General features: G+C 44.3%; 1 protein-coding gene across 1 annotated transcript; it reads right to left on the bottom strand.

Moving 5' to 3' along the window:
• Nucleotides 1-752: 752 nt before the first annotated feature.
• Nucleotides 753-16,913, bottom strand: Fuca1 (alpha-L-fucosidase 1). The gene is made up of 8 exons (XM_046418753.2): nt 16,478-16,913; nt 14,428-14,562; nt 11,055-11,192; nt 8,560-8,665; nt 4,844-5,044; nt 2,876-3,063; nt 1,198-1,297; nt 753-992 (listed from the first exon to the last, which is right to left on the bottom strand). The coding sequence occupies exons 1-8, from the start codon at nt 16,864-16,866 to the stop codon at nt 852-854; spliced, it is 1,398 nt and encodes a 465-aa protein (XP_046274709.1). The 5' UTR covers nt 16,867-16,913; the 3' UTR covers nt 753-851.
• Between the last annotated feature and the right edge of the window lie 4,857 nt (nt 16,914-21,770).

The following is a 21,770-nucleotide window of genomic DNA, read 5'->3' as shown; positions in this document are numbered from 1 at the left end:
GACTGACTAGATAAATAGTAATGCAAGAAGCTGAACTGGTAATCACTCAGAAGAAAGATACCAAAAGCTAGCAGCAGGATGCAAAACCACAGGGTTGCATTCTTTGTTCTGCATTTAGGAGGCCTGACAAGCTTTTTCTTTCTTTAAAATCAACCAACCAACCAGAAACTGATCATAAAGCTATCAGCACTCCAAATTGAAACAAGGGAAAGAAAGCTACAACATGGTTTTTGGTAAAAATGATTTGACTTATAAATTTATTTGATCATATTTTAAAAAGCAGGGCAGAATCACATTCTTTCTCTTAATGGTTCCACTGTAAGCATACTCGACTTCAGAGCCCTTGGTTTGCTCAGAAATGTCTGAGAGTCGACCACCAGCAGCCTGGCAAGTCTTTCCTTCCCCTCCAGGCTCTCCTGTCCTTTTGGGAAACAGTTTGCTGACACCTGATGCTGGCCAAAGACCAGGTAGTTGAGCTTGCCAAACCCTGCCTGCCTCCTCCCACAGGCAGCAAGTGGCTTAGCTTATTTTCTATGTAAAATTCTAAGTGGAAGGTTAAACCGAAAATGGAAGGAAATTTCCACTGTAGATAATCCCCAAATATAGGAGTGGGTGAACTCGGTTTAACTGTCCAGTCCCTTCTTTTGCTGACCAGAGAGCGAAATGTTAGCAATGGATTTCTGATCTATTAATCACCAGTGTAATGTGATCAGTTTCGTGGATTAGAACATTCTGGAAAAGCCATCTCTGGATAGGGAAGAAATTACTTTATTATAATGATGGTACTATTAAAAAAGAAAATCAAAGCAGCACACAGCAGGCAGAGTCCCCAGCCTCTTGAACTCCTGCGGTCATTCCACTCCTACCAGCTTTATAGTCCAAGCAGACCCCACTGGGAGAGCAGAGGGCAGCAACAGGGGCAGAGAGATGAGGAGACCTTCGTCCTGGCGTTCAACCCATTTCAGATCCCCCTGGATTCCGAGCATTGAGATCTGCAGGAAGCAAAAGGGAATGGGGAACCCAGTGATGCCCCTGCCCGCACAGACTGTGGCCGGCAGTGCCATGCTGGCTCGGGGCAGGGAAGACCTCTGACGGGCGTGGATACGGGAGGAACCTGGAGAATACAGGAGGTGGGGAGAAGCCCTGCCGGTTCTTTAGAAAAAGGTGCATCTTAGAAAGGACTGAGTGGGCTCTTACTTTTGTATTTGGTGTAGTTATGGGGGATATGATGTTTAAGATTCCATTTTCTGGCCAACGTAAAAAAATGGCATAAACAGCTAATTCTTGTGAGGTATACCTGGGAAGAAAAGAGATATCATTGTCAAAGATACCTGTTTATCACCTGGATAATCTTATGAATTCTGCTTTCAACTGCTTACCAGATCCAAGACCTTGGCTCTCCCTTCTAAGAAGCACTAATAATGCAAAACCAATTAAGGGCTACAGGAAGGCAGCAGTCTATAAAACTCTTTTGATATCTTTCCCCCCCTCTACTATATTGTTTTATATATATATTAGTTTTAAGTGGATACAATATCTTTATTTTATTTTATTTTATTTTATGTGGTGCTGAGGATCGAACCCAGTGCCTCATGAATGCTAGGTGAATGCTCTACCACTGAGCCACAACCTCAGCCCTTGAGTTTTATTTTTATTGATCTCTTACACTAGTGGTTTTACATTGAAGCCATTTATTTTCAAATCTTTTTTTTTCCACTCCAAATTCATGAGAAAATAGGGAATAGAGCAAGGGCAAGGTTTGCAATGAAGATGAGTTTGTTGTCCTGAGATTTCATTATGTTTAGGGAAGAGGGTGAAAATCACTCAATAGAAAAACTCAGCCAAAAGAAGGAATAGTGTGTTTCCCCTGATCTGAAGACCCAAGCTCTTTGGCTCTTGGATACGACATCAGAGGTTATATTTTTTTGAACACTTAGAGTTTGCTGGGTGCTTTATACATATTAGCTCATTTAGTCTTAAAAACAATTTTTTTTTGTTTTTGGTACTAGGGATTGAACCCAGGGGTGCTTTACCACTGAATCACATTCCCATCCCTTTTTATTTTTTCCTTTGAGACAGGGTCTCACTAAGTTGCTGAGGGCCTTGTTAAGTTGCTGAGGCTGGCCTCGAATTTGCAATCCTACTGCCTCAGCCTCTGAATCTCTGAGATTACAGGTGTGCACCTTTACACCTAGCTAGTCTTCAAACAACTCTACAAAGGTAAGTATCATCACTCCCTTTTGCAGTTGAAAACACCAAGGCTAATATCAAATCACTAGCTCCTGAAGTCCAAGTATGCATGGAAACAATTTAGAATGGAGCCCTGTGCATTGTAGGTGTTCTATGAGCATCAACTAGTACGATTTTAGAAGGCAGGGTCTTCTGATCTAGACATGTGATGTCCCCCAAAACCTGTGTTAATGCAAGAATGTTTAGCAGTAGAATGATTAGATTATGAGAGCTGTGACCCAATCAGTGGAGTGCTCCATTAGCTGGATTAGTTACTGGTGGTAACTACAGGTCCCTGGGGGCACGTCTTTTGGGTCTGGACTGAAACTCTGAAACCATGAGCCAAACTACACTTTTCCTTCTCTAAGCTGTTACTGTCAGATTCTGATCAGAGCAATAAAAAGCTGACTAACACACAGGGTGAGAATCACAACCAAACTGACCAATGCACTGTGGCTCCTTCCTGTCCGCCAGACCCCGCCTGCCTTCCCAGCCCGCCATCCTGGGGTACTAAGACATAACCCAACTGGGTCACAGAGTGTACGGCTCAATAGCCGCTGGTTTCCTCAAGACCACGTCTAGCCTGGCAGGTCACCGTGGACTGGGCCATACCCTGTTCCTGTGCACATCACAAGATGAGACTTACCACACAGAGGCGTTCTTTTCGAATTGCACCCGCCAAGGTTTGGAGGAATAGATGGCCTCCCCGTTGACATTCATCCACCTGCCAACAGAAAGGAGCCTTTCTTGGAAGATGGGGTCGATCAATCCATCTTTGGTTGGTGCGATGTTGAGAAGATAGTTGCCTCCCAAACTCACAGTCTGAACCAGTTCCTAAAGAAGGACATGGTGAAACCCTGGCTTAATGCTTAGAATACACACCGAGCCAGAGAAGACTCGAGGGCACTCCTTCCTGCCTTGCAAATATCCCTGAACATTTAAAAATCATTCATATTTTTGTTGTTATAGAAGCAGGATGGGCTCACATGAGAAAACAAAGATCCTGCTATAAGATGGAGAACATGTTAACTGAATTCAAGGGCGAGGTCACAGGCTCTTCTCATGAGACTGCGCTTCTCATGGTGCCGGGCACAGCGGGAAGGGTTGGGTCTAGTACCACAAGGAGAGAGTGGGGCAGGAGAGGAGAGCACTCTGCAGTGGCCGGATCCACAGGAGTGTGGAAAGACAGACAGACTGACAGGGAATACAGGGGTCAGACAGGAGAGATTCTGAATGGCTGCTGTGGACACTGGGCTAGGAGAGATGCAAGGGACTTCAGGACATTCATCATGTGGGCCACAGGGTGCCCCTTTGGAAGGACTGCTGTAAAGAGAGGTAGTCTGCGAGGCTCCTGCACTGGGGCCTGTGTGTGTGTGTGTTCACTCTGACCTCAAGCAAGTGCCCTTCAAGGTTACAGAAACACTTGGGTTGGATACACAATATTTTAAAAAGGAGAATCCAGCCAGGCGTGGTGGCGCACACCTGTCATCCCTGTGGCTCAGGAGGCTGAGGTAAGAGTTCAAAGCCAGCCTCAGCAATAGCAACTCAGTGGGATACTGTCTCTAAATAAAAGACAAAATAGGGCTGGGAATGTGGCTCAGTGGTTAAGTGACCCTGAGTTCAATCCCTAATACCAAAAAAAAAAAGAAGAATCCATTACAGCCCTCCAAAGACTCCACACCACTTACCTAGGCTATCTCCTTTCAGTCTTTTTCCTGTGCAGTTAATCTTATCTTTATTTTTTGACTTTTCTATTTTTTGGTACTGGGAATTGAACCTAAAGTTTCTTAACCACTGAGTCACATCCCTAGCACATTTAAAAAAGTTTTTTCGTTTTGGTTGTAGATGGTCAGCATGCCTTTATTTTATTTGTCTATTTTTATGTGGTGCTGAGGATGGAACCCAGTGCCTCACAGGTGCGAGGCAAGTGCTCTGCCACTGAGCTACAGCCCCAGCCCCCACTAGCACTTTTTGAGATAGGGTCTTGCTAGATTGCTGAGGCTGGCCTTAAACTTGCAATCCCCCTGCCTCAGTCCCCCAAGTTGCTGGGATTATAGGTGTGCATCACCACACCTGGCTTCATCTATTTTTATTGATTGGTTGATTGATTGTGGTACTGGGGATTGAGTCCAAAGGCACTCTACTCTCTTTTAATTTTGAGACAGGATCTCATTAAGTTGCCCACATTGGCCTTAAACTTGCAAACCTCCTGCCTCAGCCTCCTGAGTATCTGGGATTACAGGCATGAGCCACTGCACTCAGCTCCCATGTGGTTCCTTCTGTACAGCTACAATACATGATATTTTTCACTCAGTAACTGAGCAATAGCCGCTATTATGTTCAACATTTTACTGGTTTAAAAAATTGTCAAATTTACTTCATTATCTCTTTATGGCTGCAAGAAATTGAAACCACCCATATGACTAAATAAAAATAATCCTGGGAGCACATTTCTATATGTAAAACTTTCTTCGGTATTTGCAATTATTTCCTTAGGACAGGTCTCGGTTCCTGGGTTCGGTAGCTCTAGAGGGTTCTATCAACCTGCCCTTCTATCCAGATGCTTCCATCCCACTTGAGGAAAATAGTTAAAAATAACTTGGAGGGCACTTACCCATATGATTTCAGATTCACTCAAGATATCCGCCATGATCATGTCCCGACGATAGCCCCAGGAGTTCTTGTCGATGCTGGTGCACATCTCCCATTTGTGGTCCAGCAAGCTCTGTGGCTGGAATTTATCTTGACAGTTGTAGAACCCTCCGTGGTGACAGGAAGTGTTCCTACCCCATCGATCATTTACCACCACCTTAGCCTGAAGGAGGAAGGGCTGGGTCATTGGAGTAACACCACCTGGTTCCTCCTCAAGACGCAGTTTGATAGGATAAGAGTCTACTTGGAAGTAGGAACAGTGAACCTAAAGCAGAAGGTCTCAAATAGGGACAGATCTGTTAGGGTTAGGGTTAGGGTTAGTCCTGGCAGGGCATCTGGGAAAGGTCAGAGACATTCTTGGTTGTCCCACCTGGGGTGGTGCTGCTGCCTTCTGGTGGGCAGAGGCCTAGGATGCTGTGACACACCCTGTAGGGCACAGGATAGCCCCCAAAACAAAGGAATAGTCAGCCCCAAATGTCACCAGAGGCTGAGGATGAGACCCTGTCCAGAGACATATGATAGATAGCAGAGCCAGGAGAGGCTGCTTTGAGGACCAGCCACTTTACAAGAGGAAGAATGTAGAGGAAAGACTCATCTGAGGTCTTGTCCCTGGGCAGTTTCCAAAGCTGGGACAAGGAATTAGGCATCTGAGTCCAGCTCAGGTCACCTACTATTACACAACCCTAAAGCCAACAAATAATCATTTTCTTCTTTCAAGATTTAGCTGATTAAGAGAAATCACTACACAGAATATCTTACTGTGATATTTAATATATAGCAGTGTATTTTAATAACACTATCACCTCTTAATTGGCAGAAGGACATTCAATAAAAATAAAATTCTACTTTCTTGCCTGTTTTAAGGCCAATCACATTACTATGGACATTCTTCCTATGAAGCTAGTTGAGGACCAAAGCAAAAGAAAACATTTGTTGTTTGTAGCTAGTTTGATTCAAGGTCCTATGCTCAATTATTAATATCTGGACATCTTCAGAATTGAAAGGGTCAAGGAAAAAACCCAACAACAACAAAACCAAAAACTCAAAGGGTGAGTTCACCAGGGGCTCTGAGGGTCCCACCTGTGAGTCAGAGGAACTCAGGCAGGTGATTTTACCTTGTAAGTCTAGTTATCTGTAAAAACAAATGAACGAACAAAAAACAAAACTCAACTGACTACAAACCAACCAAAGGAAAATTACCTACCTCCTGGGGACTTTCAAAAGGATAAAAATGATAGCATCATGGCCCTGGCACAGAATGGTCACTCAGGAAGCCCTCATTCCTGCCTCCTTTACCTCCCTCTCAGCCTGAGAGGATCTGCACCCCTGTCTATATACTCGGTCCTTCAAGGACAGACACAGCCTTGAACTTCTTCATACTCACAGTCTAACTGGGTACCCCATGCTTCTGGCAGATTGTGGGGACTTAGGACACACCTCTATTGTCTTACTGATCACCCTACAATGCATCCTCTCACTCCCTTCAGACTGCAGTTCCTTAAGAGCAGAAACCGACAATTCTGAAACTGCAGGGCTCCACATACTGTGTGCCATAAAGCTGGCTCCTAATCAATCCTTGAGGAAGTAGGGAGCCATCTACAGCCCCATATATCTGCAAAGCTGGTGTATAAATAGGTAGAGACACGTCCACACCAAACGTTCTGTTTGCTGTGGAGTTTCTATGACAGCCCAAAAGACAGTCTCCCTGACTGTGTTTTTTTTTTTTTTTTTCTTCCAGCACTGCTGGGGATCAAACCCAGGACCTTGTACATGTCAGGCAAGTGCTCTACCACTGAGCTGCACCCCAGAGTCTTGATATGCTTTTTTTTTTTTTGGTATTAGGAATTAAACCCAGGGGTGTTTAACCACTGAGCCATGTCCCCAGCCCTTCTTTTAATTTTTTTTTTTTTTTTTAAATTTTGAGACAGGATCTTGCTAAATTGCTTAGGGCTTTGCTAAATTGCTGAGGCAGGCCTCAAACTTTCAATCCTCCTGAGCTGCTGGGATTATAGGCATGTACCACTGTGCCTGGCTCAATGGGTTTTTTTAAAACAGCCCTGAGTTGATATTTCTTCCCTTTTCTAATCCTGCATCTTTGCTTAATCTTTTTTCTTTTTGTTGTGCTCCTGAACTGCAGAAACTTGACGGTAACCCCACATAGCAAATGACCTGGCTTCTTGGGTATACACCTTGAATGTGTATGTAAAATCCACTTCAGAGAAAAATGGGGTGTTGGCTGGGCATGGTAGTACACACCTATAATCCCAGCTACTTGGGAGGCTAAAGCAGGAGGGTCCGAAGTTCAAGGCCAGCCTGGGCAACTTAAAAAGAAAATAAAAATAAAAAGGGCTGGTGATATAGCTTAATGGTAGAGTGCCCCTGGGTTCCATCCCCAGGACCCTGGAAGGAAAAATTAAAAAAAGGAAAAAAAAGAAAAGAAACCTGAGGTTTAAACCATCTCCATTCTTGGTTCAGTAGCCATCCACTCATTAACTATATACTCAGCAACTAGTATAAGGCTCAAACTGTGGCAGGTCCTGGGGTATCTAAGGTGACTAAAATACAGTTGTTGCCCTTAAAAAGTAAGCAGAGACTTACAGGAGACAGGTATGTGGACAATTATGACATATATCAGTTAATTATGTTAATTACCTAGGGTTGAACTGCACACCTAGGAATCCCTACATTCTCCCTGGAAACCATCTGTAATCTCTCTGTTCACCACACAGGGTCTCTTTCTTCTTTTTCTTTGTACCCATATTCTAAGTTTAGTAATAGCTACCCAACAAGATCCTTAGAGGCTTATGAATCTACTAACGAATTTTAGTTCAACTTTTATTTTTATTTTTTGGTGCTGGGAATTGAATCCAGGGCTTAGTGTATTCTAAGCACTCACTACAGCTACAACTGAGCTACAAACAAGCCCCCAAGCTGGTTTTTTGTTTTTGTTTTACAGTGGTTTCTGGGAATTGAACTCACAGGGCCTCAAACATGCTAGGCAAGCTCTTTACCACTTAGTCACATTCCCAACACTTAAACTGGTTTTAGATTTCAAATTTTTTAAAAAAAAATCTACAACAAATCTAGAATATGAAATATTGAATTTTCTATGATCAATATTGAGATTTCTGCTGCTTTGTAAAAGCACCACAATATAAACCATAAATGAGCAGCCATCATGCACTGGCTAATAGTGTTGATTGTGGGGAGCGAGTCAGGGTAGGCAGTATACCCACCAAAGTTTGAATACGAGGGAAAGGACCTTGCCCCTAGAGAATTAAACTACATAACCGATGTAGGGTGGGTGGGACCACAGACATGCACATTTTATTCTCATCGCTTAATTTTTGTTACATATTAATTTTGGGCTGTTCTCATTTATAATATTTGTTTGATAAGTTTATTTTTCTCTGTAAGTGGCCTGAGAACTCTATATGCTATTTCCATTCTACCTGAATTAAATGCCACTTAAACCTACGTTATCAAAACCAAGAATGCAAGGAGAAGAGGGTGGCTTGTTCTCCAGGACTTGAGGGTAAAGGAGGAAGGTTTCACAGCTGTTAGGCGCCCAGCCCTGCCAGTATAGCTCTTCGTCGTTGCTGCTGCTGTTCCTGTTAGTGCTCCAGATCTTGTGTTTTCTTTTATCCTAACAGATAAATAAGTCCTGCAGTCACCTACCTTGATGGGGCTATCATTGTAGAGCCAAGAAAGAAAACCAGTGGCGTTCCAGTAAGTATCGGGAGACTCCCACTCCCCATCTGACCAGATGATGTCAGGCTTGTAGCTGGAAGACATGTGACCAAGAAGAGGTTACTGTCTGAGTGCATCCATCTTGTGGACTGATCTTTGTTACAAATATTTTAAAAGTCTGAAAGTACCATATAAGTGCTGCTGTGCGGATGATGTAGAAACTAAAGAGACAGCGACCACACATCAGTTTGTCATCATAACCACTGATTAAACAAAGAGCTCTCTGGTATGTCTCCTCCCAAACTTTTTCTAGAAAAAGGAGTTGCAATATGCCATCTGGTTTCCTTCCAGCAACTAAAACCAATTAACAATGGTGCTCCAGCTGGGTGCAGTGGCACACACCTATAATCCCAGCCTTTTGGGAGGCTGAGGCAGGAGGATTGTGAGTTCAAAGCCAGCCTCAGCAACTTAGCTAGGCCCTGAGCAATTCAGCAAGACCCAGTCTCTAAACAAAATACAAAAATGTTCAGAGATGTGGCTGAGTGGTTGAGTGCCCCTGAGTTCAATCCTTGGTACCAAAAAAAAAAAAAAAAAGAGTGGTACATGTATTGAGAAGCCAGGCACGGTGGCACACACCTGTAGTCCCAGCAGTACTCAGGAGGCTGAGACAAGAGGATCATGGTTCAAAGCTAGCCTCAGCAACAGCGAGGCACTAAGAAACTCAGTGAGATCCTGTCTCTGAATAAAATACAAAGCAGGGCTGGGGATGTGGCTCAGTGGTTGAGTGCCCCTGAGTCCAATTCCCGGAACCACCCCCAAAAAAGATGTATTGACAGAAGGGTGTGGTGGTGCACACCTGTAATTCCAGCGACTCTGGAGGCTGAGGTAGGAGGACTGAAAATTTGAGGCCAACCTCAGCACCTTAGTGAGACCCTGTCTTAAAGTAAAAAATACAAAGGGCTAGGGATGTAGCTCAATGATAGTGTCCCTGGGTTCGATCCCCAGTACAAAAAAAAAAAAAAAAAAAAAAATTGTACTAGGCAGCTTATACTCACTAATTCTATTAGTTCTCATGACTCTGTGGTGTATTAACTCCATTTCACAGATAAAAAATCTGAGTTCTAGAAAAATTGCATAGTTTATTCAAGGCCATACAAGATTAGTAATGTCCAGATCTGTCTCTGGACAGGCCTTCTCTAGGCCTCCTACAATGATACTGTTTCCTTAGAGAAGTCCTCAGGGTAGAATCGGACCCAAGACATGTTGTTATTGTCATGGTCCTGAAATAGAGTTCAGGCAGAGTGGGCTGCCCCTTAAGTTCAAGGGTCTACCATCTGGTATGGCCCCGGGTACAATAGGGCAACTGGGAATAAACACGGTGAAGACTAGTGGCAAATTCTGAAGTGGAAGGGGCCTCTCTCTCCCTCCTTCTCATTTGCAGTTCTTCAGACTGAAGCCAAGGCCTTGCACATACTAGGTAAGAACTCTACACTGAGTTATAGCCCCAACTTTTAATTTTTTTTTGTATTTGTGGCACTAGGGATTGAAACCAAGGACACTCCACCACTGAGCTAAACCCCCAGCCCTTTTTCTCTTCTTTTCTCTTTTTTGGGTACTGGGGATTGAACTCAGGGGTGCTTAACCATGGAGTTATACTCCCAGCCCCTTTTTATTTATTTTATTTATGAGACAGGACTTTGCTAAGTTGCTGAAACTGGTCTTGAACTTGTGATCCTCTTGCCTACACTTCCCAAATCGCTGGGATTACACGTATGTGCCACCACAGCCAGCACAAAGAATGATGATCTCAGTAACCTTTACTCAGTCCCAGGCACTGTGACGGATGTATTCTATGTATTATTCTTAAGTCCTACATAGAAGGAATTATTATCACTACCTTACTGAGAATCTGAGACCCAGCAGGGTGATCTGTTGAAGGCTTCTAAGTGACAATAATACCCAATTTGTTAGACAACTCACCCCGTCTCCAAGGTCCTTAATGTAATGAAAACGGAAAGCAAGGAGGAAAGACAAGTCCTGACTTACTCCCACTCTGGATTTTGGGAGATTGTTTCAATTTATAAAGACAATATAATCACATTACAGAAGTTTCAAAAAGTAGGAGGAAAGTGTATTTTGCCCTAATAATACAACCACAGCCACCACTTTTATTATTTGAAAATTTCTAGATTTTTTTCATACCTGCCCCCACTCCTCTCTAAAAAATGTTCGCAGTATTGGGGACTGAACCTGGGAGGGCTCTAAAATGAAGCGACATCCTCAGCCCTTTGTTTTTTACTTTGAAGCAGGGTCTCACTAAGTTACTGAGGTTCACCTCGAACCTGTGATCCTCCTGCCTCAGCCCTCTGAGTGGCCACTGGGCCTGGCCTTCCCTCCTCCTCTAACAGCCTCCTACAGGAGCTCTGATTTCATTGATAAAGTCACAAGGCTGAAATCATTTCTGTTTCTGTATGTTAACATACCTGTTAACAAGGTGGTACAGCTCTGGAGTTGTTTTTACATTGACAAAATTCTGAGTTTTGAAGCCATTTTTCTTATCCAGTTGGTAGAGTGGATGGAACCACTCTAAGAGTGAGTGGTAGAGGCCGTAGCGCAGGTTCCTTAAACAGAAAGGCAGATGGAAACCGTCATTAAGCAAAGGACAAATAATTTGTATTTACATTTTTTTAGTTGTCAATGGACCTTTATTTATTTATATGTGGTGCTGAGAACCAAACCCAGTGCCTCAACACATGTTAGGCAAGCGCTCCACCATTGAGCCCCAGGCCCAGCCCCAGTGAAATCCACTCTTAAGGGCATGCAGGAGAGAGAGACCAAACCCATTTACTTCAATTCTCTCTTCCCTTTCCCTCCCACTTTTTCTTTTTTGTAGGGCTGAGATCAAACCCAGGGCCTCACACAGGGTAAGCAAGTGTTCTAGCATGGGGCTGCATTCCCAGCCCTTAAATTATTTCTCCTCATCTACTTAAGCAAAAATATTGGTTACTGTGTGTGTGTATGTGTGTGTGTGTGTGCGCGCGCGCGCATGCGCGCGCGCAAGTGTACATTTGGGGATGCTAAGGACCAAACCCAGGAGCTCATGCACTTTTTTTTTAAATTTTAATTTATTTTGTTGTTATTGCAGATGTTGTAGTTGGACACAATATCTTTATCTTACCTATTTATTTTTAGTGCCTCACATGTGCTAAGCAAGCATTCTACCACTGAGCCACAACCCCAGCCCCATGTACTGTTTTGATAATAAATATAACTACTTTTACACATAGATACCTTAACACCAAAATGTCACTTAAGGCAAGGGATGTAGCTCAGTGGTAAAGCACTTGCTTAGAAAGTCCAATGTCCTGGGTTCAATTCCCAGCACCACACACACACAATCAAAAGTCATTTAAACTATTTTTATGACAATTATTTCAGTAACATATATTCCTTTTTAAAAAAAAATGTTTTCAAGCCGGGGGCACTGGCACACACCTGTAATCCCAGAAGCTCAGGAGACTGAGGCAGGATTGCAAGTTCAAAGTCAGCCTCAGCAACTTAGCAAGGCCCTAAGAAACTTAGCGAGACCCTATCTCAAAAATTAAAAAAAAAAAAAAAAAAGAGAGCTGGGGATGTGGCTCAGTGGTTAAGTACCCTGGGGTTCAATTAAAAAAAAAGTTTTCATCATTAATCATAAATATCTATATTGTCGAGAAATTGGAAAATAGAGAAAAGCATATAGAACAAAATGCCCCAAATACTATCACTCTGAAATAATCATTTGCAACATTTTCTACATAGTTGAAATGTATGAATGTAGGTTTATTATTCTATTTATCTATGATTTACTAATAGTTCTTAACATACCCAAAATAAAATATGGTTAGAATAATCTGTTTCCATATATAAGAAATATTTTTAATTTTTTTCTAATTTGTCATATATGACAGGAGAATGCATTACAATTCATATTACACATATAGAGCACAATTTTTCATATCTTAGTTGTATTTTTTTCTTTTTTGTCAGTGCTAGGGATGGAACCCAGAGCCTCACACAGGCTAGGCAAGTGCTCTACTACCGAGCTTCACCCCACACTGAATGAAGCTTGTTTTGGTTTATGAATAGTGAGTTTCATAGCAGAGAGGAAAGAGAGGGTACTAAGCTAGGAAGGATGGGGATGGGAGAAAAAGAGAGGCTGGGTAACAGGTACCAACATCTAGCTACCCAAGAGGAGGAAGTTCTGGTGTTCCCCAGCACAGAGGGATGCCTGCGGTTCACAACAGTTTATTACATATTTTATAAAGAACTAGAAAAGAGGAGTGTGACACTCCCAACACAAAGAAATGGTAAACATTTAAGGAGATGGGAATGCTAGTTGCCCTGATGTGATCATGACACACTGTACACACACATCAAATTATCACACTGAAACCCATAAAGATGCACATTATGGGTCAATTAAAAAAAAAAAAAAGAATGGGTCCATCATGGTCCGAGGAACTTGGGAGGTTGAGGCAGGAGGATTCCAAGTTCAAAGCCAGCCTCAGCAACTTAGCCTAAGTATAGACCTAAGGTCTTAGCCTAAGACCCTAAGTATAGCAAAAGCTTGTCTCAAAAAAAAAAAAAGAGAGAGAGAGAGACTGGAATGTAGCTCAGTGCCCTGGGTTTAATCCCCAGTACAAAAAAAAAAAAAAAAAAGTAGTGTTACAAAAACATTATGATGCTGCAAGTGAGAAGAAAGGTTAAGACTGTAATGCACAGGTAAGAACTAAAGTTAGGATGTCATCTTGTGACTTGGGACCAAATGGCACATAGAAGATAAAAATCCTGGTCTCCAAAGTTCATATCAAATCAATATTTAAGATCTAATCAATACTGACATCAGGATTAAAGCATAGCATCAGGAACTGAATATGAGTAGTTGACAGGAATCGGCAAACTTGCTCTTAAAGTCTAGGAAATGTTTTAGGTTTTGCAAGCCTTGTGGTGTCCAGCTCAACTCTCAAAAATTGTACCTTGAGATTGTCTTACAGGGCATAAATGAACAGGCTCAAATGTATTCAAATCACACTATGCTTTATACACAATAGCAAGCCTACCCCTCAAACAGGACACCACATTGTCAAATCATAGCACAGCTGAGGCTGAACCCAGCATAAAACCACCTTTCCACTGTACAGGACTGTAGGATACAAAGTGCAAATATCTGGGTTCCAATCCCCACTCCGGGGCTGGGGGTATAGCTCAGTGATAGACTGCGTGCTTAGCATACAGGAGGCCCTGGGTTCAACCCCCAGCACCCAAGAACAAGAAAATAAATTCCACCTCTGCCACTCCCTATCTCTTTGATCTTGGGAAGCCACTTCTTATTAAGTGACAAATATTAGGGAAATTAATTAGAATCAACTGTGTGTCCTTCCTATCATTACATTTGCTGCTTTAGCTAACCTCGGTACCAAACTTGGCCTACCATCATCCAAACCCTTCCTGCGTAAAGCTCTATGCTGATAGCTAAGGAGAACACAGAGATGAGAGGCCCAGTCCCTGGTCTCCACCAGGCATTGGTGAATGCCCTGCACTGGAAGGCTTCCCAGGAGGGATCCTCTGCAGGATGCAGGTGGAGCACTGTAGTCTACGCTGGGTGTGCTTCACCCAACCAGAAGCCTCCATGAACTTCTCCAAAGGTGTCACTGTGGCCACGTGAAAACCGTTAAGACTTAAACACTGACAATTCAAAGGCTAGAAGCTCTTCAGTCTCCTTGTTAAGTGCAAACTTAGAATACACGTGAGCATATTAGGTACAGAACTCTGAAAGAAAAGAGATGAACAGGGTAGCTGTCCATAGACACACACCTACTCCGGACAGCTGCTCCCAACTCACCAACCAAATCACGATGGGGCCCCACGTCCTTAGAGTTCCAATTCCAAGACACAGGACTTGGCCAGTTTGTGAAGCCTTCGTGATGTTTTGTTGTGAAGACCACATACCTGTGAATGTCAAAACCAAATGAGCAAAGGAATTGGCCAACAGGTCACAAGCATGAACTTGCCCAGCCTGCCTGTGGCTTTTGAACTGGTCAGGAGAACTTGACCCCAGGAATCGTACTGGGATGGGTGACTACATTAGTGATACCTGGATGTTGCTGCAGTCACAACACCCTTGGGTATTATTCCAGGAATGAAGCACAGCTGGCAAATCAGAGTCTTTGTCTCCAGCCAAGGAGGAGGCCCAGAGGAGAGGAGAGGAGTAAGAAAAAAAAAAAAAAGTATACCTCAGCTCTCAGATTCTTCAACCCTTCTGGGTATGAACAATTACCTTTATTTAACCCTTTGCCCTAAAGGAGAAAGGTCTCTATTGGCAATGGCAGATGGGAGAAATGTAAGCTGTATGTTTTAGCAAGCCTATAGAACTTCTTATGTATAGAGGTAACAAAGACCCAAAGGGCCATGGAAAAGGGGCAAGTATTGAAATAACCAAGTGACTCAGTATTTCATTTACTTTTATGGCAGAAAAATAGATAACGCTATCACACGATGCATCACTGGAACTCCTGGATTTTGTAGGCCAGATAGTGTTTTAGGCTCGTGAGCCACATTCCTCTGTACACATTCTTCTCTTCTTCTATTACAGTCCTTTGCAAAAAAAAGGCATTACTTCTTCAGGATGGCCCTGCCTTCAACAAAGAAATGGATCCTTCACCCCTTTCCCACATAGGGGCTCTCCAAACTTCCAATTCTCTGACCATTCCGTTTGGCCAGTTTGCAGACCCCTGATGCAGTGGAGAAAGTATTTACCCTGTAGTCCTAAGGTTTGCAGTCTAGGACATTAGTCCCCTTCCTCTGTCTCTGAGCTACTCACCTTATCCTAAGGGGTTTGGAAAGAGGCTGTCTCCAGATATTAATTTTATTGTTGTTGTTGTAAATTATGGGTATCTAGCACTGCCAGAAGACAGATTACACTGGCTCTGCTTATTCAAGTCTTATTCCCATACCTTTAATTGGAAACATTAAATGCCAATTGTAATTTCCTTTTAGTATAAGAAAATCAAAAAGAGAAACCTGAAGCATGGCAGATGATTCAAGAGGGGAGATTGGTCTAAGCCAGGACAGGGGAACCTCGAAGCTTTGGCCTTACTCTATTCAACCCACTTCCCTTTCTCCGCTGTCAAAAGCAGAAACTATTTCCAGAAGGCAGGGAAGCCACTTCCTGACTTAGCCCGGGTCCATTCAGGGGCCCTCAAGGCTTACTTCTTCAGGATGGCCCTGCCTTCAACAAAGAAATGGATCCTTCACCCCTTTCCCACATAGGGGCTCTCCAAACTTCCAATTCTCTGAACCAGCTCCCCGCAAGCTCCAACAGGTTTTCAACACAATTCAGACCATTCTGGAGCATTTTCTATGAGCAAGGTACTGAGAAGAGCTGAAGAGGGAGAATCCATGTAGCATCCCCAATACACTACACGCCCAGGAGCTGGGCAGCAGACTCCCTTCCCTCTCTTTCCACCTTAGAGACATTAAACCAACCCGTGCAGTTTCCCTCTGTCACCATCCAAGGAGGCTGCAGGGAGGCTGAAGTTCACAATGGAACTAGGACCTGACTCCAGACCACTGATTTAGAATCCCAGTTGTCTTACGGATCTGGAAGGGGATCTGGAAGGGGCGTTAGGTACCGACCGCCCTTTGGATAATACAGGTGTAGATACAGAGAGCTTTCCAGACCATCCGGCCTGAAATCTTTTATTTTTAAATCCTCAACCAGAAGCACCTTCTCCTTAAGATCAGGTGTGCCACGTTCAATTCTGCATCCAAAACACAAGACCTGGAGGTACCCTAAGGTCAGGCAGGCCCTGGGCAGGCGGCCCGACCCGCCACCTCCTGCTGCCCGGGTCAGCCCGGCACTCACTTCGCCCCCGAGGCCATAAAGAGGTCGGCCCACTTTTCCGGTTCGAAGAAGCGCGCTGTGAACTGCGGTCCGAACTCGGGGTAGCTGAAGCCGGGCGGGTAGTTCTCGTTCATGAAGCGCCGGTACTGGGGCAGTCCCTCACCCTGCCAGTGCCACCAGAACCACTCGCTGCCCCAGGCCGGCACCGAGTACACGCCCCAGTGCACAAACACCCCGAACTTGGCCTCATCGAACCAGACCGGCAGCGGCCGGGAGTCCAGGCTCCGCCAGTCGGGGGTATAGCGACGCCCACTACCCCAGAGCGACGACTTGGCCACTTCGAGCAGTAGCAGCGGCAGCAGCAGCAGTGCGGCGACACGGAACCGCCACTTCTCCGCCACCTCCGGCATCGCTGCTTCTGCACCCTTACCGTCCGCTCTGAACGCGCAGAAGCTGACGAACGGCCCCACCCCTCTGACTAACGATTGGCTCGGAAAGGAAAAGGGGCGGGTCGACCCAGACGGGCTGTTGAGCCGCTTCCTCCACGGATCGCCCTTCCTCGAGCGCCCCCTGGCGGTCAAAGGGTGAAAGACGCAAGCAGGTCGGTGTTGAGCTCGCTCCGCGATGGAAGAATGACAGCTTTCCCCCTGGGGGTTTAACTGCGAGGTTAAATCATGGAGTTTGGGGAATCTTAGGGGAAAAGTGGGAATAATTCACTTTGCTGCGGTAATCTGGCAGGGGTAGGGGAGTTAGATCTTGAGTTTTATTTAGTGGGCAAATGGGAGCCACAGGGGGCTTTTGAGCTGTATTTCAAAGAGAAGCCTGAGAACATACCAGATTGGAGGGGTATTGAAACAGCCCCGGCAGAAAAAAAAGAAGTAGAGGGATGATAGAAAGAAACATTATGCGGAGAGCAGGCTCTGCCCTGTCCAGAGTTACTCCATAGTTTTCAGGCTATGCCTAAACCTGAGTTACCCCATTTTGTAGAGCAGTAGTTTGCCATCAACTACTCCTAAGTGCTGAGGTGGAATGACTCTACACCTTGTTTGTACAAGTAAACAACCACCGTCATCCCAGCACAACCAAAGAGCCCTAAGAGTGCCAGCTGGTAAATCAGTGTGCTAAAGAAAATGACCACCTGTGGACTCAGTGAATTAATCAGAAGCACAAGGATGCATGGGCATATCAAACTTGAATTGGAAAAAAACAGACCACTGAATGCAACAATGACCTCGCTCAAGGTCCACAAAAGGAGGAGTACCAGGAGACTGGATAGAGCAGCACCCTGACCCCATCACATGATCAGTCCTCAAGAGCTTTGCCCAGGAAAATCGTCACAGTGATAAAAATTCAAATCTCTGTCTTTGGGCTTTAGCAGGATGGGTTTTCTTCTCCCTGGGATGACCAGGCACTGCCTCAAACTGACACTCCAAGATGACACTCTGAAACTGCCTTCCCTCTGGATCTTTGCCTAGACTAGAATAAGTTCCTGTGCTTTGACAGCTCTGTGCCCTGAAAGAGTTCTTCTGCTGATTCATAATCTTCTCTGACAACACACAGTGACAGTTTGCTTTTGTGTCTGCTCTCCAGCTTCCTGAACTGCTGTGGTTGCTTTAACCCTTTCTTAGCCTTTCTGTAAACACACACACATACAGTGATGTGTGACTTGAGTGTTACAGATACTAGAAATTAAGGCTGGAATAGAAGAACTTGTGTTTGTCTGGGTTATGACTACCAGGTGACCCACAGGTTTTCAGTAAACTGCCACAATTCTGACACTGTGGAAAGACACAGATGTGTTTGGTCTATGTATGCCATAGCTTGCTTGCAACACCTTCATCAGGGGTGAGGAGGGAGAAGAGTGGGCACTGAGGGAGAAGGAGCAGGTGTGATCATTTTGCTGTTGAATTAGCTTGCTTTGGGAATTCTGAGGCATTTCAAAGAGTTCAGCATTTAACTATGAAAACGCGGCTGGGGTGTAGCTCAGTGGTAGAGTTCTTGTCTAGCATGTCCAAGACCCTAGGTTCAATCTTCAGCACTGCAAAAGCAAAACCAAACATGACCCGAGTTCAGGTTGCCATCAGTTACACTGTAGAAAACCAGGTTCAGCAAAGTGAGAGCCAAGACAGTGACCCTGGGAGGCTCTGTATGAACCTTGCCTGGCAGGGAGATCACCTAGGTCCTCTACTGTTGGCACATGTTACACATGCTCAGTCAGGTGGGAAGTAGGCCAGTCAGAAGTCACATGATCCCACGTGGAAGTCAGAAGTCCCTGGTCCCATATGACAAATCAGTCCCCATATTGTTATAGGGCTGGGGCCTTGCATGAAACTGAGGCAGCAGAGAGGCCCTCCTTTGAACCCCAATTCTTGTATAAACAGGCCAGAAAGATTTCAGACAAGCTGCTCATAGTAACACGCAAGAGTCTATTAGAAGGGATAGGATAGTGGGAAAGGGGACACTCTCAAGGTAGAGAGTGGGTCCTCTTGGAGAGGAGAGGGATGACATGCCCCTCCTGCCAGCCAGTTTTATTGGGGCCCCAGGGAAGTTTCTAGAGAATTGCACTGAGGTCCACCCCTTGACTTTTGACTATCAGCAGGATGACATCAGACTTTCAAGTTCCCCACCATATGACAATTCTAGGTCACTTCGGTCCATGCTGACTGGTTCTAACTGGAATGTGTTCTTACAGATTTTATGGTTTGGAGGGATTATCCTTTTCTTCTTGAGTTCTGGGATCTGGTCTGTGTAAGAGTCATAAACCTGCCCTCAGCCTTTAGCAGGGTAACTCATATTCTTCTCATTTCAGACCTGAATTTCTCTTGCAGATAAGAGATTGTTTACTGGGACTGAGGTTATGGCTCAGTGGTAGAGAGCTTGCCTCACACATGAGGAACTGAGTTTGATCCTCAGCACCACATAAAAATAAATACAAAACTGAAGGTATTGTGTCCATTTACAACTAAACATATGAAACAATCACATTTTAAGAAGAAACAAGTATTTGCTGAGGACTGCCACGTTTCCTGTGAACTTAAGCCAGGCTGGGCTGTAGGTAAATTGCTTTTTAGAAAAGAAAGCATGTGGGCTCAGGAAAGTGGGCCCATTTCATAGATTTATTCCTTTAACCTCATATTCCCACCACAACATCAGTCAGTCCCCCATCATGATCAGCAGGAGAACAGCAGCATGCCGGAGCTGGCCTTAAGGGACTTTATAGACCTCCGCCATCATCCCTTCCACACTCTTCCCATTTTACAGAGGGGGAAACGGAGGCCCAGAGAGGGGAAGATCAGGCAGCTCATTTGGATCAAGAGTGGGACCAGGATGCAGATCTTCTGGGAAGTGGAATCTGTGCCTCTGTCCACCTGCGGAGGAGGGGCCAGAGCCAGTGTTGATAGAACCAAGCACTTCCTTATTTGGGGAGCAAAACAGAAATACAATGGCTGTAGTATTTTCTTTATTTTTTGTTTTTCTTCCTCTGCAAGGTTATGTTGAAATTGTGTCACAAGAGTAAGCACAGTTACCTTAAAAAAAAAAAAAACAACACCCCCATACATCTAGTGATCAGAGCATCCTGTGGCCTTTTTTTTTTTTAATATTTATTTTTTAGTTTTAGGTGGACACAATATCTTTATTTTATTTTTATGCAGCACTGAGAATCGAACCCAGTGCCTCACACATGCCTGGCGAGCACTCTACCACTTGAGCCACAGCCCCCACCTTCCTGTGGCCTTTAACATACAGAACTTGTCTTGGGGGAGAAAAAATGGGACACTGTGACCTTCATTTGTCCTTACCCACATAACCAAAATGCCAACCCACCGGGATAGGTGAGCGGCATTGTTGGGGAGCGGGCAGAAGGGCATGACCAAAAACCTGGGGTTCTTGCATTGGGCACTGTGCTGGTCTCCTTGGGCAAGACTTGTCCCCTTGTCTGGTTCTGTTTCTTCCCCTAAGCACAGAGGACAACTTTCAGGGATATCCAGGGTGCTCTTTCCTGTCTCTCTCCCCCCACAACCTCTGCTTCTGTGTGGAAGTGCACTTGATTGAATGACTCCTAAAATCTAGTTGTATTCACTCAATAAAAATTTACTGAGTGCCACTTTCTGTCACGTACTTGGTCATTTTCTTTGCTAAATAAGGGGGGAAAGCCACCAATGAATAAGAGAGACGTGCCACAATAGTGAACATAAGAAATCACTTAAAAATTTTGTGTCATTTGCAGGGGATGCAGCTCAGTGGTAGCGCACTTGTCTAGCATGTACAAGGCCATGGGCTCCGTCTCTGGCACCAGAAAAAACACAATAATGGCATTTCTTTGCCATAATGTGAGTGAAAATAAAATTTTGGTTTTCCAAAATGCATGTTGGAGCTTTTCAGAGACAATTCAGTTCTACAGATGTTGACCAGGTCAACATCTTCTCCCTGAGCACTGGGGACACAGAGGCAAGCACAGAGCTCAGCTCCAGAGAAGACAAGCTAATGATTGTCATTAACACAGCCCAGAGGGGTGGACTTTGTCCCTGGTGGTTGCACTGGGTTGAACATTTTATAGTGTTCCCCAAAACTTCACATTTACATGGAGCCTGTGAATGTGACCTTATTTAGGGACTTCATTGGTGTAGCTAATTAAATTAACACCAAATCATGCTAGATTAGACACCAAGAGACAAGGGATAAAAAGGCTGTATGACTGGGGCTGGGGCTGAGGCTCAGCAGTAGCGCACTTGCCTGGTATGTGTGAGGCACTGAGTTTGATTCTCAGCACTGCATATAAACAAACAAAATAAAGGTCTATCAACAACTAAAAAAAATTTTTTTTTAAAGATCATATGAAGACAAGAGACAGAGATTGCCACAATTTAAAGACACTAGGAGCCATAGGAAGTTAGAAGAGGCAAGGAAAAATCCTCCCCTTGCAATTCTGGAGGAATCATGGCCCTACTGATTTTGGACTTGTGACCTCCAGAATTGGGAGGAGATAAGTTTCTGTTTTTTAAAGTCACCTAGTTCATGGACATTTGTTATAGGAAATTAATACAGGTGTACAGAATGGAACATGTTAAGAAACAATGCTGAGTTAGGGTTGCAATGGTCTGGTGTTCAAGAAAACCACCATCAGGCCTAATGAGCAGTAGTCAAGACAAATTGGACTGAACTAAGCTGAGAAGGTCATGTTTAAGGAGGCAGGCTTTGGAGTAAACAGAACCAGACTGGAAACCCCAGCTATGGGAAATCAGCTGTCCTTAACCACTGGTTCCGCGCGTGTGAATCTAACAAACCACAGATTAAAAAATTTAAAAAGTTTTTT

The sequence above is a fragment of the Marmota monax genome, unplaced genomic scaffold (assembly GCF_021218885.2).
Source record: "Marmota monax isolate L192 unplaced genomic scaffold, Marmota_monax_Labrador192_F-V1.1 WCK01_AAM20220418_F8-fsc00008, whole genome shotgun sequence".
NCBI lineage: Eukaryota > Metazoa > Chordata > Mammalia > Rodentia > Sciuridae > Marmota > Marmota monax.
Note: the sequence above shows the minus strand (reverse complement) of the source record. Positions and strands in the feature narration are given on the sequence as shown.